General features: G+C 46.4%; 1 protein-coding gene across 3 annotated transcripts in view; it reads right to left on the minus strand.

Moving 5' to 3' along the window:
- The window catches only part of LOC136176466 (carboxyl-terminal PDZ ligand of neuronal nitric oxide synthase protein-like), a 341,331-nt gene that overhangs the window by 248,535 nt on the left and 80,045 nt on the right, over nucleotides 1-12,751 (minus strand). For 2 of the 3 annotated variants that reach the window (XM_065946705.1, XM_065946696.1), the window contains exon 2: nucleotides 10,151-10,222. In XM_065946705.1, the coding sequence (XP_065802777.1) occupies nucleotides 10,151-10,222 (72 nt within the window). Of the gene's footprint in view, nucleotides 1-10,150; nucleotides 10,223-12,751 lie in introns of those variants that run through there. The other variant, XM_065946715.1, reaches the window with a different exon arrangement.

The raw sequence follows: 12,751 nt of genomic DNA on the forward strand, positions 1-12,751 counted from the left end.
GAATGTGTGGATCACAACAAACTATGGAAAATTCTTAAAGAGATGGGAATACCAGACCACCTGACTTGCCTCTTGAGAAACCTGTATGCAGGTCAGGAAGCAACAGTTAGAACTGGACATGGACCAACAGACTGGTTCCAAATAGGAAAAGGAGTACGTCAAGGCTGTATATTGTCACCCTGCTTATTTAACTTATATGCAGAGTACATCATGAGAAACGCTGGGCTGGAGGAAGCACAAGCTGCAATCAAGATTACCGGGAGAAATATCAATAACCTCAGATATGCAGATGATACCACCCTTATGGCAGAAAGTGAAAAAGAACTAAAGAGCCTCTTGATGAAAGTGAAAGAGGAGGGTGAAAAGTTGGCTTAAAGCTCAACATTCAGAAAACTAAGATCATGGTATCCGGTCCCGTCACTTCATGGCAAATAGATGGGGAAACAGTGGCTGACTTTATTTTGGGGGGCTCTAAAATCACTGCAGATGGTGATTGCAGCCAAAAGACGCTTATTCCTTGGAAGGAAAGTTATGACCAACCTAGACAGCATATTAAAAAGCAGAGACATTACTTTGCCAACAAAGGTCCATCTAGTCAAGGCTATGGTTTTTCCAGAGGTCATGAATGGATGTGAGAGTTGGAGTATAAAGAAAGCTGAGCACAGAAGAATTGATGTTTTTGAACTGTGGTGTTGGAGAAGACTCTTGACAGTCCCTTGGACTGCAAGGAGATCCAGTCAGTCCATCCTAAAGGAAATCAGTCCTGGGTGTTCGCTGGAAGGACTGATGTTGAATCTGAAACTCCAATATTTTGGCCACCTGATGCAAAGAGCTGACTCATTTGAAAAGACCCTGATGTTGGGCAAGATTGAAGGCAGGAGGAGAAAGGGGACGACAGAGGATGAGATGGTTGGTTGGCATTACCGACTCAATGGACATGAGTTTGGGTAAACTCCAGGAGTTGGTTATGGACAGGGAGGCCTGGTGTGCTGCAGTTCATGGGGTCGCAAGAGTCAGACACGACTGAGCAACTGAACTGAACCGAAGATATCCCAACTTTACTGATTAAAGCCTGGCAGAGTAAGAAACATGTCCAAAATCATTCAGCTAGTCAATAGAAGGAAGAGGATGTGAACTTAGTACCTACGACCCCAATACTAGAGCACCTCAGTAAAGGGGGGAATCTTTCCAATCTCTGCTACAAGTCTAACTTTCAGAATAATGTCACCACCACACCACCCATCCCCGCTCCACTACCGCCATGATGTCCACAACGTAATCTCCAAAACCTGTGACTATGTTACCTTATGTGGCTAAAGGGACTCTGCAGCTCTGATTAAATTAAGAACCCCGGAAAAAAAAAAAAAATTAAGAACCCCGAGACAGGGATGTCATTCTGGATCGTCAGGAAGAAGAAGAGTCAACGTAATGACCAAGGTTTTACACGTGTTAGGGGGAGGCAGCAGCGTCAGAGGTCAGATGTGATTGCTGGCTTTGAAGATGGAAAGAGGCCAAGGACTAAGGAATTCAGGCAGCCTCTAGAAGCCAGAAAAGCAAGGGCACTGATTCTCCCTCAAGCCTCAGAAGGAAAGCAGTCCTACCAACTGGATTTTAGCCTCCTTTCAGACTTTTGACCTCCAGAAGTGTAAGATAATAGACTTGCTTTGCTTTAAGTCACTACGTTTGTAGTAATTTGTTACAGTAGCAATAGGAAATGAACAGGGCCATGCTAACGTAATGAGAGGAGGCCCGTGTTACAATCTAAGCTGCTCAGAGGTAACCTTGCCAACTCCGAATTTGGAAAGAAAAGGAAAACAATTAATGGCAAAAGAGAAAATGATGCTGAGGGTAGCTGCTGAGGGGAAGAGTTACACAAATGAAATGTTTCCTGGGCAAAGCCTTCCAGAAGGGAGTAAAGCATGGATTTCGTGGCTGAATGTATGAGGAGGCCACAAATGAATGAGGTGGCCGCATGCAGGGGCTGAATGCACATGGGCAGGGAAGCGCGGAGCTGGAAGGCACTTGCAACTCCAGCCACTGCTCCATAAAGCCCCGCTGTCCCCCAGTGCCTGGATCTTCCCCCAAGAGCATTTAGGGCCATTTTACATCTGTTGGTTCTCTTGAGAGAAATTTCTGGAAGAGGTAGCACTACTGGAAGGGAGCTGCAGGAGTGGGGAGGGCTTGGCCGTGTCCCGGTCACCTGCCCATTCTGCTCCAGGCCACTGACCACACCACTCCTGAGCAGTCCCTCTTGAGAGATCAACAGCAAACTGATCCCGTGCTGGACTACTGTGAAAGCTGCCTTCAGGGTGGCCCACACTCAGGCAGCCACGATGGGGGACCACACCTCTGTGCGCACCCAGCTGCATGCACACACCCGCAGAGCCCGGCCGCGGCCTCGGGGAGGCTGCACCATAGTTCTACCGCAGAGCGCAGTCCCCTGGGCTCTTAACAGGCACAAACCCGGTCTGTGGCCACAGACAGCCACCTTCTCTCCAGCCCTGAAGGTCCAGCAAGATGCCTCCCCCCTTCCCCACCCGAGGCTTCCCTTCCAGCAGCTGCAACAGGTTCCCAAGGGGAGGCAGTAACAGAACATCAGTTGCCATTCTGGAGCCCGGCCTGGCTCTCCACACACCAGCATCTTTGGCAAGTGACAAAGGAGGTCAGGTCTGACTTCACTGCAGCTTCCTCCCTCCCTGGCACCCCAGCCCCTCAGGAGAGCCTCGCTGAGGGTTTCACTGCTTTCTTGCTCACATGGCTATCAGCTAAGATTAATTTTCTCAGTCACTCAACAGAAGTCTACTGAGCAAAGGCTGGCATCCTGCCAGACACTGGGAATACAGTTGTTACAAGTGCTACAAGAGAGGGAAGTGCGGTGCCCCGAGACCATAGGAGAGGACAAAATGCTCTAGTGGGGGAAGCCTCCCCAAGGAAGCGAGGCTTGCCACCGAAATCTGGGAAAAGATGCTGGCTATTAAAAGCAGCTAGATGAAGCAGCTCAGTATCTGAGGGTATTTATCTATATGAAATGCTCTGAAACCCAGAAGAAGGTGTAAAAATGACACTGATGAGTACAATGATCCTTTTTGGTTTATAAAGTATTTTTTCATGCATTACCCCAGACTCAACAATAGCACCAGGGAAAACAACAAGTATCATCCTTTCCCCTTTATAAACAAGAAAACTGAAATTAATGGCAGTCAACACCTCACCAAGTTTACACACCAAGTCAAGGGGCTGCAAGTTCAACTCTCATTCTTCATTGAGAGCTCTTCTGACTACACAGAGCTGCCTTCCTGAGGAATCCAAAAAGTGCAATGATAGGGAATGGTATTAATCTTTGGGAACAAAGTTCTTGAAAATCATAGTAAATATTTGGCCATCAAATTCACCTATTCACACAGCAGACCCAAAGGTGCAAAGTCAGTAGCCTGATTTCAGTATTACCAGCCACTCTTCAACTTTCAACCAGTAACCTCCAAGCAAGTGATCCCACTGTGTCAGACCAACTGTGGGCTCACAGAACTTCTCTCAACTTTGTGAATCATTCTAAGTTGTACAATTTTTTTTAAAGTCATACCCCCTCTTCTATCAATGTCTTTGTCCAGCTGGTATCTTCTCAGGCCTCTGGGTCCTTGGTAGACAAGAGCGGGGCTTCCCAAGTGGCACAGAGGTAAAGAATCCCTCTAATGCAGGAGATGCAGGTTCAATCACTGGGTCAGGAAGATCCTCTGGAGAAAGAAATGGCAACCCACTACAGTATTCTTGCCTGGAGAATCCCATGGACAGAGGAGCCTGGTGGGCTACAGTCCATGGGGTCACAAAGAGTCAGACACGACTGAACAACTGAGCAGACAGAGAGCAGGATAATCATCCAGTGCTTCTGCAGAATATCTCTTAAGCTTCCTCCCTACCTGGGTCATCACAGAGATCAGAGAAGAGCACGTGGTCAAACTAGCATGAGGCAGTGGGTAAAGTACGTGATCTGAAATTAGAGGGCCTGTTGGTTTGGCCTGGTCTCCATCACTTAGCGTATCCTATTTGGTAGACAATAAACAAGTCAGGTGTGGTAGGTGGAATGACGGGCCTCCAAAGGTTTCCATATCCCAATGCCTGGAACCGATGACTGTGTTATTTTACATGGCAAAAGGACTTTGAAGAAGTCACTTAAGAACTGTGAGATGGGACGATGATCCTGAATTCTCCATATAGGCCCAATGTCATCAAAAGGATCTTTATAAGAAGGAGGTAGGAGGGTCACGGGCAAAGAAGAGGACATGGTGATGATAGGAGAGGTTAGAGTGACGAGGCTGTGAGCCAAGCAACACAGGTGGCCTCCAGAAGCTGAAAAAGACAAGGACAGACTCTCTCCTAGACCCTCCGTAAGGGACGCAGGCCTGCTGACACAATTTTATTTTAGTCCCATAAGGCCCACTTCTGACCTCCAGAACTGTAAGATAATAAGCTTGCCTTGTTTTAAACCAGTCAGACGGCATTGATTTGTTTCAGTAGCAACAGTAAACTAATACAGAAAATAACAGAAAACTGAAGATTTCTTAAGAGTAAGACAAACAAGGGAACAGACCATGGTCTTTACGTGTCAAGGGTCTCAACCTTGGGGAACACGGCAAATCCTGAAAAAGGAGACAAACAAAAAGCAGGTTCAAAAATGAGACGCAGACAAACAGAACAGACTTTTGGACTCAGTGGGAGAAGAAGAGGGTGGGATGATTTGAAAGAACAGCCCTGAAACATACACATCACCATATGTGAAATAGAGAGCCAGTGGGAGTTTGATGTCTGACACAGGGCACCCAAAGTCGGTGCTCTGTGACAAGCTGGAGGGACGGGGTGGGGAGGGAGGTAGGAGAGGAGCTCAGGAGGGAGGAGACACATGTATGCCCATGGCTGATTCATGTTGATGTATGGTGAAAACCATCACAATACCGTAATTATCCTCCAATTAAAAATTTTTTTTAAAAACTGCCGCTACCCACAGCTGCAGTTCATTCCAACTCAGTCTGACAGTCAAAGCGTCCCCAAATCCATCCCAACTCCCAGTTAATCAATGGAAATTCCTAGAAGCTGTCCAAAGAAAACAAGGATCCAAAACATGTGCAGTGAATTTCCACTGGCCTCACTCCGCAGTGGAAAGCATACTGGGTTGGGCATCAGAAGATCTGGGTCTTCCTCCTGTGTGACCTTGGGCCTCTGTAAAATCTGACGGACAAACTGATAAACTGCAATTACAGTCACATCAAACAATGAATGATGTGTTATGATTCTGGGTATTTGAAGTACACAATAGACTGAGTTTAATCAAGTACATTTTATTGAGGAAAACATTTAAGTCACTTGTTCATTCACAAAACACTACTGTGTTCTAACGTCAGGCATTAAGCCAGGAAGCTGAGGTTCAAAGACAGTGCAGTGTGATGTGGCCACCTCCCCTCAGGAGAGCAAGTCCTCCCTGAGCCACAAGAGTCTCATCTCTGGGGTCATCTGGCTGCAGTATCTACTGATCATTGACTCATCCAATCCTCAGTAACCCAGGAGCCTTCCCTGCCTCCCCCAAGTGGGGTAACACCTCCCAGTCACACACTTCCTTAGCTTCTTACCCTTTCACTAATAATGTATATGTGTCTAGCTTGCCCATCGCTGAATATTGGCAGCCAACAGAAAACTGAATCATCAGCACAGCATGTGTCTGTGCCAGGCGTCCCCTTCCCTCCTTCCTCCCTGTCCCATCTTCCTTCCTCTCATCAAACAGCAGGAAGAGGATTATTCCCTTCTCCAGGGGATCTTCCCGACCCAAAGGCAGATCTTCCTGACCCAGGTCTCCTACACTGCAAGCAGATGTTATACCATCTGAGCCACCAGGGAAGCCCCAAATGATCTATGTGAAAGAATGTGAAAAGTTGTAAGTGTACAAGGTACAAATACCCACGAATAATCGCTATTAGCCACAGAGCAGGAGGAAGCGCTGAACACCCTTCCCCAGCTGAGCAGGGCTGGCTCTTCTGCTCCTCGCTTCCTCCTCAGCCAACCCCCAGGTCTTAGGGTCCCACCTGCGTGGTCTCTGCTCTAAGTGGTCTCCAAACATAAGAACCGGGAACACGCCATGCTGGGAACCAGAGCCTGACCAACAGTTGTGCATCCAAGCAGAGGGACCTGGGGGACCTGGGCAGGGCCAGAAGTGGTTCTGCTTGGAATGTTAGAGAAGCAGAAGGTGAAGGTGCTAAATTAAGGGGAGGCCTTCTAAGAAATGCTGATGAATTCATCCATTTATGTGCCAACTCATACCATGCCACCTGTGCTAAGGCTGCACTTACAACCATTCACAACCCCAGATCTTGCCCTCAGAAATACAGGATAAGGAACTCTGACACTCTGGCATAGGGAGTTCAGCCAGGGGGTCCCTGTGGCAGCAAGCAGCCTGGCAATCCATTATGAATCCATGTCCTGCTCCCTGAAACCTCCCATGAACACTCCAAGTGTCTAATAGCTCCCATCCCAACAAATCCTTACCAGAAAAAAGAAAACTCATCTATTTAAAGAGCAATAAGACACACATGTTACTGAGAAAAAAAAAAATTTATGCTGCGGGGGGATCAAAAATGGTGCAACTATTATGGAACACAGTATATAGAATCCTCAGAAAGTTTTAAAAAAGCGTTACCATCTAACCCAGTAATCCCACTTCTGAATAACATCAGGGGAATTCAAAACAGGTCTCAAAGAAAATTTGCATATTCAAGTTCACTGAAGCATTATTCACAGTAGCCCATAGCCAAAAGGTAGAAGAAACCCAAGCGTACAATGGATAGATGGATAAAGAAAATGTGCTATGCACGTTCAACTGTACACACCCCTGGGAGCTCAGTCAGTAAAGAGTTGCCCTGTAATGCAGGAGACCCAAGTTCAATCCCTGGGTTGGGAAGATCCCCTGGAGAAGGAAATGGCAACCCACTCCAGTACCCTTGCCTGGAATATCCCATGGGCAGAGGACCCTGGCAGGTTGCAGTCCATGGGGTCACAAAGGATTGGGCACAACTGAATACTATGCAGCCAAAAAAGGTAGGAAACTCACGTGCTACAACATGGATGAACATTATGAACACTATGCCAGGTAAAATAAGCCAGGCCAGATGGTAAATACAGTATGATTCCATAAATATGAGGTATCTGAACAGTCAAATTATACACATAGAAAATATAAAGGTGGTGGCCAAGGGCTGTAGGAAGAGGAAGGAAGAATTAGTGTTTAATGGGTACAGAGTCTCAGTGTTGCAAAAATTTCAGAGTGACCTATCACACAGTGTAAATATACTTAACACTATTGAATTATACACTTCTAAATGGTTAAAATATCATGTGTTTTTAATCACCATAAAGAAAAAATCTTTGCAAGTACATGACAAAGAAGAAAATGCCGAAGACAGATAACATAAATTTTAAAAGAAAATCTCTATGGCGAGAGTACCCTGAGAAACGGGGAAAGAGGAAAAGCATCAAAAAAAAAAAAAAGAGGAAAAGCATCAGTCAAATCAACAGTCCATCTAGTCAGCTTGGAGTCGGCCGTGCAGGTGTAACACGGGGGCAGGAACAGGACCCCAAATGGCCGCTGAGGTCCCAGCTCGGAAGATGAGTCTGGGGACCTCAGGACAAGCCCGTCACTGAGGGCTTCCCTCTCTGGGAAACGGAGACAATCTGCACTGCTTCAGCCACCGTCCTGTCCAGGAAGACTGGCATCTAGAGGGCCTGGCATGGCACAACTCGTTTCACAGACGTAAGGCACCAAGGTCCTCAGAGGAACTGCTTTCCTCTGAGGACGAGCCCCTGCTTGGGACCAAACTGGAGGCCTGCATCCTGTGAGTCCACAAAAGCACCCAGGACCCCAACTCTGCAGTGTCCTGCCCAGCGTTAGCCAGGCACCATTCAACAGAAAAGGACAAAGTCAGGAACAGTCCTTCACACGGAAATCACATGCTCTGGTTCCTGACAACTGTAATTACAGCCAAAACAGCTTCTAAAAGGGAGGGAAGAAAAGAAAATAGCATCCCGGACCTAACAGTGAATTGGGGGGTTCAGGGTTCTCATTGGTGGCCAGACTAAACAAGTGACTGGACAGCCAGACCAAACAGCTTTCTGGCCAATTAATTCCTCCCTCTAATTTAATGAGCTGCTCATTAAGTACTGGAAGCAGGTCATAGGGAACAGAGCTGCTGGCACACGGCCTGCAGGGCTGACAGGTGACGAGGGAGGGGAGACAGGGGCCACACTCCAGCCCAAGGACTCCAGATCCCACGCACGGCCAGCGCCACCAGACGCCACGGCCCACCTCTGCTTCGAGACGCTCTTTTCCTGTACCTCCGTTCCTTCTACAAAGCTGGATTCCTGCCACTGACTCCGTCACTGGGGAAGCTCCAAGTCCCGACCTTGCAGTTCTCCAGCGGGAGTCATCGCCCAAACCAGGGAGCAGCGCAGTTCTGGGTGTGGATGCCAGCTCAAACTACTGACACCAACTTGACCTAGAATTAATTATCTAATGCCCCAGGCTTCCATGTCCTCATCTACAAAATATAAAAACAATACTCTCACTTCATCTAGAGTAGCTACAAATAATAAATAACATTATTTCCATATTAAAAGGCCTAGTAAAGCACCTATCACACAGTAAGTGCTGAATATTAGCTACTATTATTATTAATTACTCTAATAATGATAGTAATAGTAGAAACAACATATTCACTGTGTCCTAGTCGAGTATGAAGAACAGAGGGACTCTCTTGGTTGAAATCCCAAGGTCACAACTGTAGTGAGAGCAATAACCCACCCTCACAAGGGTAACACCCCAGATACACCCAGCCAGGCCTGAGCGGGAAGGTGAAGGAAGAGAAGAGGTCTGGGAATCCTGAGTGCCAGGCCTGAAGTCAAAGGCATGTTCTCATGAAACCAAGTGGAGAACTGCATGCAGGCTACATGCCCACCACTTCAAGACCTCTGTGACTCTCTGAGCCTCAGTTTAATCTAGATAATGAAGGCAACATGATCCCCTTTCACAGTTTGCTGTGAACATTAAATGAACTCATGTGAAAGTGACTCATTCCTGCGTCCAAGAAAAACAGTATTGATGTATTTCAGAACACTTTCAACAAATTCAACTTAACAACAAAAAATGCTGAAGAACTGGGAGGGTCAAAGCAGTGAATGGCCTAAAATAAGCAGGCTGACGAACTGCTTAGAGAAAACACGATGAATTGAGGTTTCTGTTGTTCAGATGAACTAAAAAAAAAAACTGAAAAAAAGCAAAATGAAGCTCCCAACATCTATATGTTTTCCACTGAAGTGAGTAGATTCTTCTAGAAGACAAAGAGCTCAAACCAGGCTGCATTCAGAATGACCAATCCAGCCACCTCCAATACCAATTCTCTCCAAAAAATCATTCCAATTCATTTGCCCAATCCCAGATCCACCTTCACACTGCACAAATCTAACCTCTTCTGTTTCACGACAGAGTACATGGGGAAATTCCTTCACAGTGGTCAGAAGACAAAATTAATTTTTATTCCATCTCTGATCCATGTACCACAGACTCTGGTCCTAAAGCAATACGTTGGAAAGTTGACCAAACTCTTTTAGAATATCCGAAATATCAGAAGAGAATGCACACACATGTCCAGAGCCTAAAGCAGCTGACCAGGGAAATTCTGTTGAAATCCCATATTTGTTCTTAAAAACTTACATAAATTTCCTTTATGCACCACAAAAATGCTTTACTTTTAAAAAAGTGCTTTGAGCCAAGTATCAGCTAACTACTAAACCTTTTCACTAAAAACTGCCTAACTTCACCAGCCTCCCTCTCACTCCCTGGCAGACCGCACCCCCTCAGGGGTAACTTGCATGTCAGTCTGAGATGTGGTAGTTCCCAAGACAGAGAGGGTGGCAGCCCTCCGGCCGTCATGTGTCCACCTTAGCCGTGGCCTTTAAGCAACGTCAACCACCTAACTCAGAAGAGCTCCCCTGGACAGGACGGGTGTCCTGCGCAGAGTGCAGCCATCCATCCTGGCAGCCTGAGCACTTTCTAAAAGGGCAAGCAGGGCGGATGCCTGAGTTCCAGGCCCACACAGCCCCATCTCCGGCCACTCACCCGGATCCGGCGCATGGCAGCCACAATCTCCACTCTGCTGTTGGGCCTCGGCACGTCCAGACTTCCAACGTACTGTGGGGAGAGACGCAAACAAACACTGGTTGAGCAGAGGGACGGCAAGAGTCCCTAATCACAGCAAGTCAGGGCTGGAAGGGTCTCCAGAGGTCACCAAGCTCATCTTCCCATTCTACAGATGAGGAAATTAAGAGCCAAAAGGATGTATCCTGACTACTCCTAACTTTATAAAAAGCAAAACGAGAAACTGTTTCCTTTTTTCATCTTGTTTTTAATAAGAGAGGCAGGCAAGGACTGTGTTTAAACAAGCAGGCTTCTGAAACAGAAAGGGCTGGGTATGAAGACTCTCCCACCATCTTTGTGACAAGCTATTTTGCCTTTGTCTCAGTTTCATCATCTGTAAAATGGGATTACAGTAAAGAGAAAATGGGATAAGGTATAAATCTCTTACAGAAATCTGGCCTTCATGCATTAAAGCAATCTAAAAGAGTAAAAAAGAATAATATCTACTTCTTTTTTAATTAATGAAACTTCACCGAGTTTGCCCTGGATGTTACAGAGACCTCAGACATTTGAGTAATTTCCTGAATAGAGAAAAGGAATGGACTAGTTATGCATTTAAAAATTTAACCTGATTAAACCAAATGACATACAGGTTGTTTAATATCATATATAATTTTTTGCTACACATGACTCAAATAATGCAGATATATGCAGAGCACTATGGTTTCAATGGTTTTAAGTACATCTCTCTTTTGTATATTAATGGACACACAGATTCATAGACACGCAGAGGAATTTCTTTTATGTGAAAAGGTTAATACTACTCACATTGTTCTGCAACTTGATTTTTTAACTTTAAAGATAACTTGGATATCTTTCTACATCAATGGATACAAGTCTATCACATTACTTATGATGACTCGGCTACTGATGGACACCTCCCCAGGGCACTCTTACAAAACTGCTTCCACAAACCTCCTTATCTGCACACTGCTGAGCTCATCCAGGTAGCCCTTCAGGCTAGATCCCTACAAGCGGGACTACTGGATCAAAATTACAGATAATTTCTAGATATCATTACTTAGTAGGATGAAACACAAGAGGACAGCCCCATCCTATTCCACACTGACCCACTGGGATTTGCCTTTTCCTTTTTACAAGCACATATAAAACAGCCCAGAAGATATCCCAGAAATTAATAACCCCAGGATAATTTAAAAATCTATGCAACCAAGGACCACATTAATAGAAGGGCAGGACAGTCATTTGCAGGAAACATACTTCCTGTGGTTACAAGAACAGGAGGTTCTTCCTAAAATTTGGAATGAGGCTGGCCTCAGTGAAAAGGGTTTCGAAAACTAAATACTGGGAAAGAATTTTCCTGCATATTGATCCACAGTGTTTGGTAATACAGTGGAGACAGTGAATCCCTGCCCCCTGTAGGAAGTCTGGGCCCCAGATGGACGGCCTCACCACGGCAGGCAAACAAAGCCCCCTCGACCTGAGGATCTAAGTGCACCGTCAGCTTCAACCATGGCTGGCACAGCTCCCCTCTGAGCTCCGCAAGATCCCGTGGTTTGTCAGCGAGTCAGTGACCCACACAGCCAGGAATGACATGAGGCCAGGTTTGTGACTGCCCAAGTTCAAAGCAAACCCCCCTGCAGCTGGGGGCAGTTTCCACACTCCCCCTCCCGAATGCTGCGTGCCTGGTGGCTCCTGCCCTGAACTCTGACCGGCCAGGACTGACTTGGCAATCAGTCTGAACACAGATACCTAAATGGATGCCCTCCCCCTCCTTTCTCAGAAAGGGGCGGCACCGAGAACTCCAAATCAGTCCAGGGTACAGACAGAGGAGAAGCGACATCGTCACGCTATTCGTGCCTCCTTCACGCCATCAGCCAAGCGGGCACGTGTGCATGTACTCACCATGCACCTTCATGCACACGGCAGTGCACACATGCTCAGCCACCGCATGTGGCACATGCACACACATGACTCACCACACACTCATCTCACACAGCCCACACAAAGCATGCACACGGTCATCCCACGCTCACTAACACATCCCACTTGTAGTCACACACACACTCATCTTCCTTCTCGACCATCTGAAGAAAATCACAAATCTGCCTTTCTGAGAAAGAGTATGGAGCAGACACCCATCTCTACCAGAGCTAGACCTTATGGTTATTCAAGGAGATTAAAAGCAGACATGAGGCAGGGATCAAAAACTAAATATCCACACTAATGACAAACCAAAAAACAGAGCAACACTTTCAGGGGAGCAGAGGACGGGTCAAAAATCAGAGGGTACGATAAGAGAGTACTGCCATTATGCACACGTATAACTCCATAAGAAAAAGGATCTCCATACCTAACCATTACCACCACCACCACAACTCATCTCAGTCCACCCTGAGGCTCCATTCTGGGCAAAACACAAGACAAAGTCTTAGACCAGACAGATCAGGAAGCTAGCTCACGCAACCACTTCAGTTTAAAAATATCAGGGCCTGCTTCCTTTTCACTACCATCCAGAAAAGAAAAAAAAAAAACTAGAAGGAAGATGCAAATTGCACTAAG

Source organism: Muntiacus reevesi, chromosome 1 (assembly GCF_963930625.1).
Source record: "Muntiacus reevesi chromosome 1, mMunRee1.1, whole genome shotgun sequence".
Classification (NCBI taxonomy): Eukaryota; Metazoa; Chordata; class Mammalia; order Artiodactyla; family Cervidae; genus Muntiacus; species Muntiacus reevesi.